Source organism: Leucoraja erinacea, chromosome 1 (genome assembly GCF_028641065.1).
Source record: "Leucoraja erinacea ecotype New England chromosome 1, Leri_hhj_1, whole genome shotgun sequence".
In the NCBI taxonomy this organism is placed as follows: Eukaryota; Metazoa; Chordata; class Chondrichthyes; order Rajiformes; family Rajidae; genus Leucoraja; species Leucoraja erinaceus.
The window spans coordinates 45423851-45438605 of NC_073377.1; the positions used below are offsets into that span (position 1 = coordinate 45423851).

Below are 14755 nucleotides of genomic sequence, written 5' to 3' on the forward strand. Positions count from 1 at the left end.
AGATATAGTGCGGACGAAGGCCCTTTGGCCCACTAAATCTGCACCGACCAGCAATCACCTCGTACACCAGCACTATCCTACACACTGCGGACAACGTACAATTTTACGGAGGCCAATTAACCTACAAACCTGTACACTTTTGGAGTGTGGGTAGTCAGGATCGAACCCAGGTGTCTGCCGCTGTAAGGCAGTAACTCTACCATTGTGACACTGTGTCACCTCGTGATTTGGAAAAAAATGCAATATCATGGTTCCCCATGGCACCATCTGCAGTTGGAAATAAGCTTATTCATTCTGTTTATTTGGGTAGAAGTAAAAGATCCTATGTTATCATTTCAAAAATAATCAGTCGCCTGGTCAATCGTTTTCCTCGTCCAGTAGGACTAAAACAGATTATCCACATGGTATGATGTATTTTATGACCATACCACATGAAAATTCATTCCAATGTTCTACGCATTCCCACAGTGCTTTCACATCAAGAGGAGTTAATTGGCTGAATATATGTTGTGATATAAATAAGAAAATATTAACATGTTATCCCCGACAGATGTGGATTTCCATGCATCTGATCGCACCATAAATATATGGCACTTTCGAAGTCTATCTGGTTTTGTCGCCAATTTATATAGAAACCACTGAGTTGCAGTTCAAAGTGTGATTTGCAATTGCATCATTGTTGTGACTGTGCTCCAAAACCTAGTGCGCAGCAGCTCTGCTTACTGCTGAGCTGCAAACGAGATGCCAAACAGCAGAGTGCCTGTTTGCTGAAGGGGTCATCAGCACCCAGAGGAGAGTCAATCCCTTTAACTCTCAAGCATAGGCAACTGTGGAGGCTCAATCCCAGAGTATCTCAAAGAGAGATTAAGAGATTTTAAGATGCCAAGGGAATAAAAGGGATGGAGGGTTAGTTTAGGAGTATGAGGTAAAAGATCAGCCAGGTTCTTATCGAATGATGGCAAATGTGTGAGGGTCCAAATGGTTTGGTTCTCCTTCTGTTTCTTATGTTCTCATCTTCAGTCTTTCAGTAGATTTGACATTTCCATTTTATTACTCCCTCAGAATTATGCAGACATTTGTTACACACCAGTGGAAGCAGAACAGCAAGGAGAAACTCAACTGCCCACACGGCAAAAAAATTAGTGAGAAGAAGGTGAAATCACCGCTGCACATATTTTCATCTTTGCGCAGGTATGTGGCAAGCTTTAGCAAAGGAGAACTCTGCTGGTTAATCTGTCTCTGAACTGATCCTCTTAATTTATTATGCTCTGACGACAAACTTAATTTAGTGCCCATTTTGCGAGCATGTGAGAATTATGGCCTCATGTAAATATTAATGAAATGTTTGGGTCATTGTTGCACCTGTGCTCTTAAAACATGTGTGAAGAATTGTGCTTCTGCCTCTTTGATATTTCTTTCCTTTGTAGGTTTCCCTTCAGGATTCTAAACTATTTTGAACTACACTGGGTTAAACCTTAGGTTCTTCAATGCTTAATAGGTGTGCACAACTTCATACTAAACTATACATTTAATTGTAGCAATGATTCCTAGTTATTATATGCCAGTAGCATTTCAATGATGTTGAATGTATCATTTACCTGTCTAATTGCTTTCTGCACTTACATGTTGACTTTTGATAATTCATGTAAAAGGCCCCCAAATTGTTTCTTTCTATGAAAGTCAACAATTTCACATTTTCCCAGATTATTTTCCATCTGTAGCATTCTTGTCTAATCACCCTTAATTAAGAAAAACAACCACTCTCTGTTTTGAAAGCCTCCATTATCCCAGCACCATCTGCTTTCAGGAGTGTTACAAATTTCTACCACCTTTTAGTGAAGTGCTTTCTGAATTCCCTCGAGCAGTATTTTTAAGATTGTGAAGTCTCACACGGCAGTCACGTTTCTAATGTATTAATTTCAATGCCACAATAACATTAACAACCTTCTACACTCTCAAAGAATATCCTTGATTTAAGCAAATTGTCCGAAGAATTTAACTTGCTAAGCCTCCAGCCAGATTATGTTTAAACTCAAGGTATTTTAGGATGGAAGTCTGAAGACGGGTCTCGACCTGAAACGTCGCCTATTCCTTTCCTCCAGAGATGCTGTCTGACCCGCTGAGTTACTCCAGCTTTTTGTGTCTATCTTCGGTTTAAACCATCATCTGCAGTTCCTTCTTACACATAGTATAGGAGGGACTTATCTTAAACAATGAATATCAGGATATCTTGTGACTGAGACAAGGAGGTTTGACCAAAATGTAGATCTAGTGAAGTTTTAATTCCACAGTTAATATTAGTTTCAAGCTAAATCCAATTTGATTGACGGCAATCATGGAATTACAAACGATTGCTTTGGTGCCACCTCCTGCACCCACACACAACTGGCTGACTTCATCTGCTTCACCACTAACTTCCATCCGAGACTCAAATACACCTGGACAATTTCCGACACTTCTCTACCATTCCTTGACCTCACTATCTTCATCGCAGGTGATAGACTTCTGACCGACATCCACTATAAATTCACTGACTCCCATGGCTTTCTTGACTACTCTTCCGCCCTCCCTGCTTCCTGTAAGGACTCCATCCCCTATTCCCAATTCCTCCGTCTACGCCACATCTGCTCCCAGGATGAGGTGTTCCACACTAGGGCATCGCAAATGTCCTCATTCTTCAGGGAACGGGGGTTCCCCTCCCCTACTATAGATGAGGCTCGCACCAGGGTCTCTTCCATACCCCGTAACACTGCTCTCTCTCCCTATCCCCCCCACTCGCAACAAGGGCAGAGTCCCCCTTGTCCTCACCTTTCACCCCACTAGCCGGCACATACAACAAATAGTCCTCCGTCAGTTTCGCCACCTCCAACATGACCCCACCACTCACCACCTCCAACGTGACCCCACCACTTGCCACCTCTTCACATCTCCCCCCGTTTGCCTTCCGCAAAGACCGCTCCCTCTGCAACTCCCTTGTGAATTCTTCCCTTCCCTCCCGCTCCACCGCTTCCCCGGGCACTTTCCCTTGCAACCGCAAGAGATGCTACACTTGTCGCTTTACCTCCCACCTCGACTCCATTCAAGGATCCAAGCAGTCGTTCCAGGTGTGACAGAGGTTCACCTGCACCTCCTCCAATCTCATCTATTGCATCCGCTGCTCTAGATGTCAGCCGATCTACATCGGTGAGACCAAGCGATCCCACCAAGCGATTACCGAATGTAACAATGACTAACTCTCGTGAGGTGGGAATAGGGGGGGCCCACCTGATGATGTTAACTAACCCCTAATTTTAAGGATAATGAGCTAAAGTTCATAATAGAACTAGCCTAAGTTCTGTGTAATTGAGGTGGGGGGGGGGGAGATTCAGACATTTGGAAGATATCCAGGAGCCTGACTGTTTAACCCCTTGAAACCTGCTGTTGTTTAAAATGAAAATTTGGACTTAAGTGGGGGAATCTAAGGTAATAATGGTTGGGGTATAGGTATATATGGTATATAACTAATATGTGGTAAATTTTAGTATATATTTCACAGCCATGAAACGGCCTTTCTTCCTTTTTACAATATTTGGTCAAGGGGGCGGAGCTGAATGCATAATAACAACGACGGAAGCTCATAAGTACTTATTTACCTATCGTTAGGTGGTTTCATTTTATTAAGGTATCCCTCTTTAGGTACTTTAACACCACTTTTTTTTATTATTCATTTTTCATCACCTCACTCTTTCTTGTTGGTTTTAAGGTTTACTTTGGAAAGGAGATGTCAAATAAACTCAACAGTTCTGGACGACCACCCAACACCTAGAGCTCTGAGGTACTTGGTTGCACCATATGACTTAAGGGTAACAAAATGATTCACAATGCAAGACGATAAACAAAAGAAGACTGGAGGAATCACGTTTTGTAGTTGGAATATAAGGGGTGCTAATGAACCAATTAAAAGGGGCAAGATCTTCGCCCAATCACTTAATTCTGACATAATTTTCTTGCAGGAAACACACCTAAAACAACAAACACAGATAAGATTGAAGGCAAATTGGATTGGGCAAACATACTATTCTTCATTTACTTCTAAATCTAGAGGGACGGCTATTATTATTCGTAAAGGTTTACCATTTAAATCCAAGAACATCATATCAGATAAACAGGGGAGGTATGTAATAGTTACGGGAGAAATTCACTCCACTCCACTTACTATGATAAACATTTATGCGCCTAATTTTGATAACCCTCAATTCTTTAATAAAATTCTGGATATGATTTCAGAGTTTAATTATCAAAATGTGATAATAGGGGACGATTTCAACTGCCTTAGATCCATATTTAGATAAATCTGCAAAACACAAAAGGAGTAATATAAAATAGTAAGATTAAACGAGAACTTACCAGTTTGAAGTTTGATCTGTATTTTATGAGGAGTTACGATGAGGGATTACGTGAAGAGCCCGCTCAGCACACATGCGCGGCATACTTCAAAGCAGCGGTGTGGAATCACAGATAGACACATTTATTGAAGTAAACATAGTAAAGACAAGGAGACATCAGTTTATCAGTATGACCCATATTATTGAGGGTGGGAGCGGAGGGCACGTAATCCCTCATCGTAACTCCTCATAAAATACAGATCAAACTTCAAACTGGTAAGTTCTCGTTTAATCTTACTATTTTACTTCGGAGTCACGTGAGTGATTCTGTGAAGACTTCAAAGCTCTGTGATTTCAAACCGTGTAACAGTTCATACTTCACTCGCTGCCGAAGTCATTCGAGGGAGGAAGTATGTTATCGTAATCAACCATGAATCTGTAAAAACAATAATGGTGTAATTAACAACAACAAGACCAAATGCTCCTCCGGGCTTAAATTATATATTTTTTGCAGATTCTTTTTTCTGCAAATGATACAGATTCTGTCAGTGATTTGTTATAAAAGTTTGGAACGTATACTCCCTAGACCACCCTGCTGTAGCCAGGATGTGGTCCATAGGCTCGCCCATCCTCTTATTTACTGACGTGGAAGCTGTCCTGGTGGAATAAGATTTATACACGTTGGTATTTACTCCAGCAACTCCCAGTACCTGCTTGAGCCACTAGAGATAGTTTAGCTCATCACCCGACCATGAGGTTTCTTGTGGCTGACCCATAAGGCTTTTTCCTCTCCCTCGGTATTCCTTATTGTGTCGATGTAGATCTCTAAGTGGGTCATGACACATAAAACGTGGTTCAGGTGGGTAAGCCCGGAATTTCATGACTGGACCTGATGTTCCTGGTCTGTTCTGTTTGGCCCGCCCTTGAATGGGAAATGTGACACTATCTGGTGTTAGAACCATGTTGTCCAATCGCAGTAGATGGGAGAACTGGCTCTTTGTGTTGAGGTAAGGCCACCAGCATGTCCATCTTCAGGGTAGGCTGTTCCAGGTTGAGTGACCTGGCTGGTGATCATCCCCTAAGGTATGTCAGGATTTCACTGACATCCCAATTTAGGTGTACCTATTTCTGGGGAATGGATTGAATATACCTCTCCTGTATCTGATCACCAGTGAGTGGTACCCTTTACCCTGTTGTTGTGGTGCCCAAGTTGAGTAGGCTGACAGAACATTTCCTTCATTGTGGTGAAGACCTGCCAGGAACTCCAGTAGAGTTTTTTTGTAGTAGTTGAATGTGTAGTTCCTGTTTTGGAACAGTGTCCCATTTCTTGATGTTCCTCAGGTATGTTCTCTAGGATATGCAACGGAATGCTGTCACCATGTGATAGTGCTGCTGATCCAAGCACAGCAGTGGTCTTCCCAATTCTGCAATTCTTTTAATGACCATGTCGAGGAGCACTGGGAACCATGCCTGTGGACTTACTCCACTGTAATTTGCGTAGTACCCGACTGATGAAGCCATAGTACCTATTGAAGAGGGAGAAGGAAGGGAGAACATAGAGATTAGATTCCCCCCCCCACCTCTCAATACGCGGGAATGTATCCATCGCCGCTGCCTCGAGATTGGTTTCATGCGACGTAGGTTAGTACGTGGCGATTTAATTGTATATAAGGAAATCGATATCTGGTGTCCATATTGCTTAGTAATTTCAGCAAATATTTTTGGTTTAAATGTTTGTTTACAGCATTTAGTTCACCTGATAGGTAAGTTACTGATGGTCAAACATGTTTGACGACATATGGTTACCAATTAACCATATAACCATATAACAATTACAGCACGGAAACAGGCCATCTCGGCCCTACAAGTCCGTGCCGAACAACTTTTTTTTCCCTTAGTCCCACCTGCCTGCACTCATACCATAACCCTCCATTCCCTTCTCATCCATATGCCTATCCAATTTATTTTTAAATGATACCAATGAACCTGCCTCCACCACTTCCACTGGAAGCTCATTCCACACTGCTACCACTCTCTGAGTAAAGAAGTTCCCCCTCATATTATCCCTAAACTTCTGTCCCTTATTACCAATTGTTAATAAATTGTCACCTAATATTGATGTTCTACGCCCAAGTGGTTTGGTATATGCCACCACTGTGATGTTGTTAATTTATAAACGAACATGCAAAATGGTGCATTACTGAGCAAATGATTCACTAGAAGTAAGTACAGGTGCACAACCTTTTATCCGACAGCCTTGGGACCAGACACTTTTCGTAATTCAGAATTTGTCGGTCTTCGGAATGGAAATTTTTTAGCGTAGATTTTAATGGCTGGCTCAGTGGTAGAGTGCTCGGCTCATATCCGCAAGGTCGCGAGTTTGCGCCTTGATCCCGGCAGTCACTCGGTTGCGAGTTTGAGTCTTCAATGTAGGTTTTTTTTTGCAGAATAAATGTTTGTATGAAATGCAGTGTGTTGAATGAATTCCTCAATTTGTAAATGTGCCCGCAGCATTGAATCACCTCCCGCACTCATGTCACCCTAGCGGGGCTACATGCCCTTAGGCGATCTAAGGTCGCGAGTTTGCGTCTTGATCCCGGCAGTTACTCGGTCGCGAGTTTGAGTCTTCAATGTAGTTTTTTCTTGCAGAATAAATGTTTGTATGAAATGCAGTGTAGGAGAGGTGTACTGACTGTGTGGGCAGAACTTTGGAAGTGATTGCCCACCAGTCTAAAAAGCCGCTGTGTCTCCCTGTCCCTGGGATAGCAGGGGGCGATCAAACAGCACAATACCCCCCTCCCCCTCCAACTCCAGAGGAATCCGCTCCCCGATGGGCCGCTACGGCGACAAGTGGCAGTTTACCCACAGCCCGAGCTGCGCCTCCTCATCCGCCACCCCAAGACTTACCTTGCACACCATCAGGTTCTGCCCCTACGTGTTCCTCTGGAGTTGGAGCGGGGCTGGGCTGGAGTTGCTGCTGGCTGTGGGTCTCTGGGATCTCCGTCCTTGCAGTGGGCCTGGGGGTCGCTGTCCCGTTGGTCCTGACGTCTCCGGCCACCCCCCTGGACTGGAGCTGAGACTGGGAACTGTACCGCCCTTGCCCCCTCCCTCTGCAACTGCAAACAACCCCACTCTCCTGCAAGGACGGTACAGTTCCCGGAGGATGGCAGGTGGCCGGAGACGTCAGGACCAACAGGAACCCGCTCCCCGATGGGCCCCTACGACGCCCCGAGCTGCGCCCCGTCATCCGCAACCCAGGTTCCTAAGTAGTTGGAGCGGGGCTGGGCTGCTGTTGGCTGTGGGTCTCTGGGTTCTCCGTGCTTGCGGTGGGCCTGGTGCTCGACGTCCAATTGGTCCTGACGTCTCCGGTGACTCGCACCGATCTGCTGCCATCGCCGACGTGAAGACAGTACAAAGCCCCCGCGCCGGTGCAATGAGCGGGGAGATGGAGAGGGGAGGGAAGGGGTCACACACATGGCCGGGAAGCAGAGGGGTGTAGATGGGGGTGGCGACAGATGGGGCCAACAATGAGTGGAGAAAGACAGAAACACCGACGTGCAAAGGAGACCTACAACCGTGCATGATCTCTCTCCCGTGGCAGGTGACTGTCGCTGGGAAACTGAAGGGAGCGACAATCTGCTGCTGCCTCCCTGAGTTAAAGAGTTCCCACGGTAGACTCACGATACATAGGCGGCCTAGCTCGGGGATTCTTGAATCCCCCGAATAAATAATAAAGACGAGATAAACGTTAAGTAAAACTTTAAACATAAACTGGTGAGCTTTGGTGTGCAGACGACATCCTGGAAAAAATGTCCGGTTTCTTCCAGGTAGGCGATATACCCTCCCGGCCAATATACCCTCCACTTCTCTTTTATGAAGGGGATTTAGTTCCCCTTTTTACGAGGACCGACCGGAGGTTCCGCTGTCACCTCTGCGGGCCGCCGTCGGTGAACGCTAATTCAACTTTGTCTTTGGATTCCTACTCTCCCACGCAATGTACCCTCACCTTCTCTTTTATGAATGGGGATTTAGTTCCCCTTTCTTTGAGGACCGACCGGAGGTTCCGCTGTCACCTCTGCGGGCCGCCCTAGGTGAACGTCCTGTCTCCCTGTCCCTGGGATAGCAGGGGGCCATCAAACAGCACAATACCCCACTCCCCCTCCAACTCCAGATGAATCCGCTCCCCGATGGGCCGCTACGGCGACAAGTGGCAGTTCGCCCACAGCCCGAGCTGCGCGACCCCAAAAACACGACGGCCCTTGCACACCATCAGCTTCTGTCCATACGGGGAGCGTGTTCCTCTGGAGTTGGAACGGGGTTGGGTTGGAGTTGCTGATCTGGGATCTCCGTGCTTGCAGTGGGCCTGGGGGTCGGTGTCCCGATGAGGGGGCGCAGCTCGGGGAGCGGCTTCTGGTGGTCCTGACGTCTCCGGCCAGTTTGCAGTTTTCCTCTGTAGTTGGAACGAGGCTGGGCTGCTGCTGGCTGTGGGTCTCTGGGATCTCGGACAGGCAGCAGCATATTGTCAATTATTAACCCTCCCGCGCAATATACCCTAACCTTTTATTTTATGAATGGGGATTTAGTTCCCCTTTCTTCGAGGACCGGGACCGACCGGAGGTTCCGCTGTCACCTCTGCGGGCCGCCCTCGATGAACGTTTTCAAGGACCTTTCTTCAAGGACCGAAATTTGCTTTGCTATTCGGAGGTTTTCGTTATTTGGATCGTCGGATAAAAGGTTGTGCACCTGTAATTTAATATATAACACGTTTAAGTCAATTCGCATTGGCACTAAGTATTACAAGCTTAGTAACTCATCAGGACACATAAGATGTTACTCAAAACAGGTGGAAGTGTACAACCATAATCCTTCCTATGCAGATAAATTCCATGATAACACTCCAGATTAGTCCATTTGCCCCCATATTACAGGTATGGAGATAGTTTGAACACTAGTATCTCAGCTCATAGGAAAGGTACAATGTTCAGTAGCTGGTAATGCTGCAACTATCCCAATTACTTTGCCACGTAGTTGATTGGTGGTTAAATGTTACCATAACTGATAGTCTTAATGAATACCAGATAGACAATGTTGTGGATGGTCAACATAAATATCTGGATGTATGACAGAGCCCGCTAAATAAGTTAGTAGCTAAAGCAGCTAATAAGCTATATCCAAGGATAGTATGTCGTTAATATATAGATAGACATGCCATGATGGAATGTTTCTTAAATGTCAGGGCTGGTTGATTCTGGAATAGCTTTGACTTAAATGCCAATTCAATACTCAAATCAAGTTTATTTGTCACATACCCACGCGAGATGTGCAGTGAATGAAAATGGCAATGCTCATCATGGTTACCCCATCCAGGTAATTGTGGTATATCCGAATTGGTGGCAAGATATTAATTCTATTCCCCTGGTATATATTTTTTGGTATATAACTACCAAGAGTGATAGCTTCCTAACCAGGCGTGATTCACCCACCCCTTGTTAGTACAACCCTTCACCTTTATGTGATGGTAGGAACCATACTTATCTGTCTTCATTGTTGTTTTCTTTGGTTTCTGGTTCCTTGTTCTTGTAGGGACAATGTTTGTTGGGGGGTGGCGCATTTTCCATGGGGCCTGCTGTGGGCCCTGGCCTAAAAGGCTTACGGGATTGGCATGCTGGCCCCGAGCTTTCACCAGTACCATGAGGCAGATGCCCCTGGTGGACGCGTAGAGGTATTGCTGTCTGGTTTAGTGTGGTGCTCATTCCAGACTCTGCCCTTTTGTGCCGAATAGTTTGAACCCTTCGTCCAGTTTTTTAGGACTGGTTTGGTAAGTGCCAAGTAGCAGGATCTGTGGTTGTGAGGTCGGCGTTCTCATAGTCCTGTTAATTTCATAGATTGAGGGCAGGTTTGTGACTTCCCTTGAGAAGTTGAACAGTAGGGTCAGGTGTTTTGCCATACTACCCTGCCCTTCTGGAATGAGCAGGTGGACATGGATAGCCGACGTCAGGGTATCAAATGCAATTTTGAGATATTTGGGTTAAATGCGCTGCTCAATATATCCCCCAATAATGGTGGGCACTTTGAGTAAATGCAGGGGAGGCGTGATGAAACCAACGCCTCATGGCTACCTGTCTTGGAGAGGTTTTTTGGAAAAGACAGGTAGTAGGCTGGCCATCAGTTAAGACTGAAAGCCATCTTGCTCATGGTGAAACCATGTAGCGGCCACACCCAGCAGCTCTTCCTGTTCCTGTACCTCAAAGCATACTCCCGATGTTGTTCAGCCAGTGCCCCTCTTCTTGACCAGCCCAGCTCTGGTCGCCAAAGCTGTCCTCGGATGAGGAGAAAGCAATGGCCAGTGCATGAGGCACTGTGGAGGGAGTGCCTGAACTCCCTCTGCAAAACTGCTCCTGCAAGTCTCGCTGGAGCTTATGCTCCACGAGCCGCTCCATGCGGCTCAGGCGGCTATCTCTGCCCTAAGCGGGCGGAGAGATGTCCCCGTCTGACGAATCGATACCACCGGCCAGATGTCTTGACATCCAGTCCGCTGCTCAGGCGCTAGCGGAACTGGGCTCGGCTTGGTGTCGGGCTAGCATTATTTCTGATCACTCCCCGTTAACTTTTTAAATTAAAATTAGAAGGAATGATGGATAAAAAATAAATGTGGAGGTTTAACCCCCAAATTCTAAACAACCCACAAGGTAGTATGTATTTAAAACAACAGATGAAACTCTTCTTCGAGACTAACGATACAACAGGTATTTCACCTTCCTTATTATGGGAAACTTTCAAGGCATTTATCAGAGGAGTTATAATTTCATATCAAGCCTTCCAAAATAAAAAGAATAACATAGAACAATTGCAGTTAGAACAAGAAATTAGACAATTAGATCTAGATAATGCCAAAGACCCAACCATAGACAAACACAATAAGATAACTTTATTGAAATTTAAATTAAATAAAATTTTATCGGCAAGAGTAATAAGATTATTTCAAATTACAAAACAGGAAAACTTTGAATTTGGCGATAAACCACATAAACTTGTAGCACGTCAGCTGAAAAAACAGGAAAAGGAAAATACAATTACAAAAATTAAATCAGATAAGGGTGAATTATTAACATTACCTAAAGATATTAACAAAAGATTTGCTCAATTTTATCAAAATGTATATACATCTAAAACTGCAGCAGATAACATTAAAATTACAAATTTCTTAGATAAGTGTATTCTTCCAAAACTTACTTTGTTGGAACAAGAGGAGTTAGGAGCACAGATTACACTTAAAGAAATAGAAGAAATAATAAACTCGTTGAAAAATGGTAAAACACCAGGACCAGATGGTTTTAGTAATGAATTCTACAAAAGATTCCACGAGATAATTTCTCCGCACCTACAAAAATTATATTCTCATGCTTTTAAAGAAAACACATTACCAGAAACATTAGCTGAATCAACTATTACGCTTATACCAAAAAAAGATAAAGATCTAGAAGAACCAGGTTCATATACAGCTATAACACTCTTAAATACAGATCAGAAAATACTAGCAAAGACTTTAGCAAGAAGAATGAGTAAATACGTTAGTAAACTAATAAAGTCGGATTAAAACGGTTTATACCTAAAAGATACTCAGCCAACAATTTGAGACGCTTGTTTAATATAATGTATTCACAAAAAACTGAACAAGAAGATGTATCAATTATTTCATTGGACGCAGAAAAAGCATTTGATCAAGTAGAATGGCAATATCTGTATAAAGTATTGCAAAAATTTAACAAGGGAGAGAATATTATCTCATGGGTAAAATTATTATATGACAAGCCGACTGCTAGAATACTGACTAACAACATGTTATCTTCAAAATTTCAATTATCTAGGGGCAATAGACAGGGGTAAGCATTATCACCCCTGCTATTTGCCCTTGTGATAGAGCCTTTAGCAGAAAGTATAAGAAGCCATCCGAATATTCGGGGATATAATACCAAAGATTTAATAATAAAATCTCACTATATGCAGATGACGTATTATTATACATTACAAATTCGCAAGTTAGTATACCAAATATACTAAATTTAATAGAGGAATTTGGCTCCTTTTCAGGATATAGAATAAATTGGAATAAAAGTGAAATTATGACGTTAAAACCCCAAGATTCAACACACCTGTTAAAATTTCCCTTTAAAATTGCAACAGAAAAATTCAAGTATTTGGGTATCCAAATTACTAGAAAATATAAATCACTATTTAATGCAAATTTTATGCCTTTATTAACTAAATTGAATGCGTTGATTAAATTCTGGAAAATCATGCCAATGTCTTTAATAGGCAGAATAAATGCTATAAAAATTATTTTTCTACCACAAATATCATATCTATTTCAATCAATACCAATATACTTACCAAAAAATGTCTTAAAAGAATTAGACTCCAATATTACAAACTTCATATGGGACTACAGATCGCACATAATCCAAAGAAAACACCTGTGTAAACCTAAAGAATCTAGGGGATTGACACTCCCGAACATATCATATTTATATAATATCATTTTAAATATAGGATGACCACTGACAGAGGCAATCAGAGCAGATTGGGAACAAGAATTACTGATAAAAATTTCGAAAGAAACATGGGGAAAATACCTGATATATATACATAAATGTTCGATTAATGCAAAACACAATCTAATTCAATTTAAAATCTTACATAGATTATACTACTCGAAAACTAGACTGAATAAAATCTATCCAAATATCTCTCCCATCTGTGATAAATGCTTATCTGAAAATGCCACTATAACACACTCTTTTGTCTCCTGTATAAAACTTCATAAATTCTGGAACGAAATTTTTGAAATTTTTACAAAATTATTTAATAGAAGACTTGAACCTAATACAGAAATGTTTATCTTTGGATCAATGGAAGATGGGAATAGGTTAAATACGTTTCAAAAATCTCTCCTTAATTATGGTTTAATAATGGCAAAAAAACACTTAAATTTTGGAAAAATGCGCCAACACCAACACTCAAATTGGGGATTTCTAATATGTCGGAAACGGCATATCTTGAAGAAATGCGACTCCTCCTAGCAGGTAAAGTAGACCAATTCTTAATGATTTGGTCTCCTTTTATCGACTTCTTACAAGCATATGGTGCAACACAACCATAGAAATAAAATGTTTCAGAATCAGGTGATGGGTGGCCAAGAACATTAAATAGGTATATCGCTGTCAATCTCCTTTTTTTTCTCCACTTTGTCTCTTTCTCTTTCTCTTTTTACTTCTTCTTCTTGCTTTTTACTTCTTTCTTCTTTCGGGCTATCTTACTATTTCACGCACCAATGTCAATCTCTCCTTTTCTATTCTGTTCTTCCTTACTCCTGTTTTATTATTAAATTAAAAATAAGAACTTGTTTATGAAATGTAATATGTCAATGTATTAGGTACTGTGGCACCACATTATTGTACTTCTGGAAAAAAAAAAAAAGATGATTTAATGATAGTTTATTGTCACATGCACCTTGGTACAGTCAAATGCTTTGTTTTGCAAACAACCTGGCAAAATCATACAGCAGACCTCACCGGGGCAGTACATAAGAGTTGCCACATTTCTGGTGCCAAGCTTCAAAGGATGAGAGACTTTATTCATATCAATACATTGGAAAAGCTGGGGCTGTTCTCATTGAAGTGAAGGAGATTTAATTTAAATTTTAATTTTGTTCCCACATTTATCATTGGATCATAGAATGGGTACAGAATGGAAGGAGACCTTCAAGCCCAAGTGATATCTGAAATATCAGAAGATGTCCTTCACCTTGTTTTCCCCACAATTAAACACTTATTTAGATTGTCTTTCTACAGTTCTAATGAAAGTCTGTCAAGTTGAATCACAAACTCTGTTTTGTTCTGAACAATTGCTGTCTGACATGTGGAGTATTTTCATCATTTTCTGCAGTAGAGTCATGGGGCTCCACAGCATGGAAACAAGCCCTTTGGCCAAATTTGTCCATGCCGACCAAATTGCCTAACTGAATATAGTTCTACTTGCCAGCATTTGTACAGTTTTGCTCCAAACCTTCCCTGTGCATGTACCTGTCTCATTGTCATTTAAATGATGTAGTTGTGCCCACTTATCCACCTCAACCACTCCCTCTGGTGGCTCAATCGATGTAATGACCACCCGTCTGAAGTTACCTCTCAAATCCCTTTGAAACGTTTGCCTTTCGACTTAGACATATTCCCTCTGGGTTCAGATGCCCCTGCTCTGGGGAAAAGACGATAACTATTCACCTTATCCATGCCTCTCATGATTTTTCAAACCTTATAAGGTCACCCCTCAGCTCTGGGGGGAAAGGACCCACCCACCCAGACTCTCCTTGTAGCTCAAACCCTCCAGACAAC

The 14755-nt window shown here is 42.6% G+C and overlaps 1 protein-coding gene across 2 annotated transcripts in view; it reads left to right on the top strand.

The window, feature by feature from the left end:
- Positions 1 to 14755, top strand: part of parp8 (poly (ADP-ribose) polymerase family, member 8) — a 404781-nt gene that overhangs the window by 296403 nt on the left and 93623 nt on the right. Inside the window, exons 11-12 of one of the 2 annotated variants that reach the window (XM_055633843.1) lie at positions 1063 to 1191; positions 3743 to 3814. In XM_055633843.1, the coding sequence (XP_055489818.1) occupies positions 1063 to 1191; positions 3743 to 3814 (201 nt within the window). The remainder of the gene's footprint in view (positions 1 to 1062; positions 1192 to 3742; positions 3815 to 14755) is intronic. The other variant, XM_055633852.1, reaches the window with a different exon arrangement.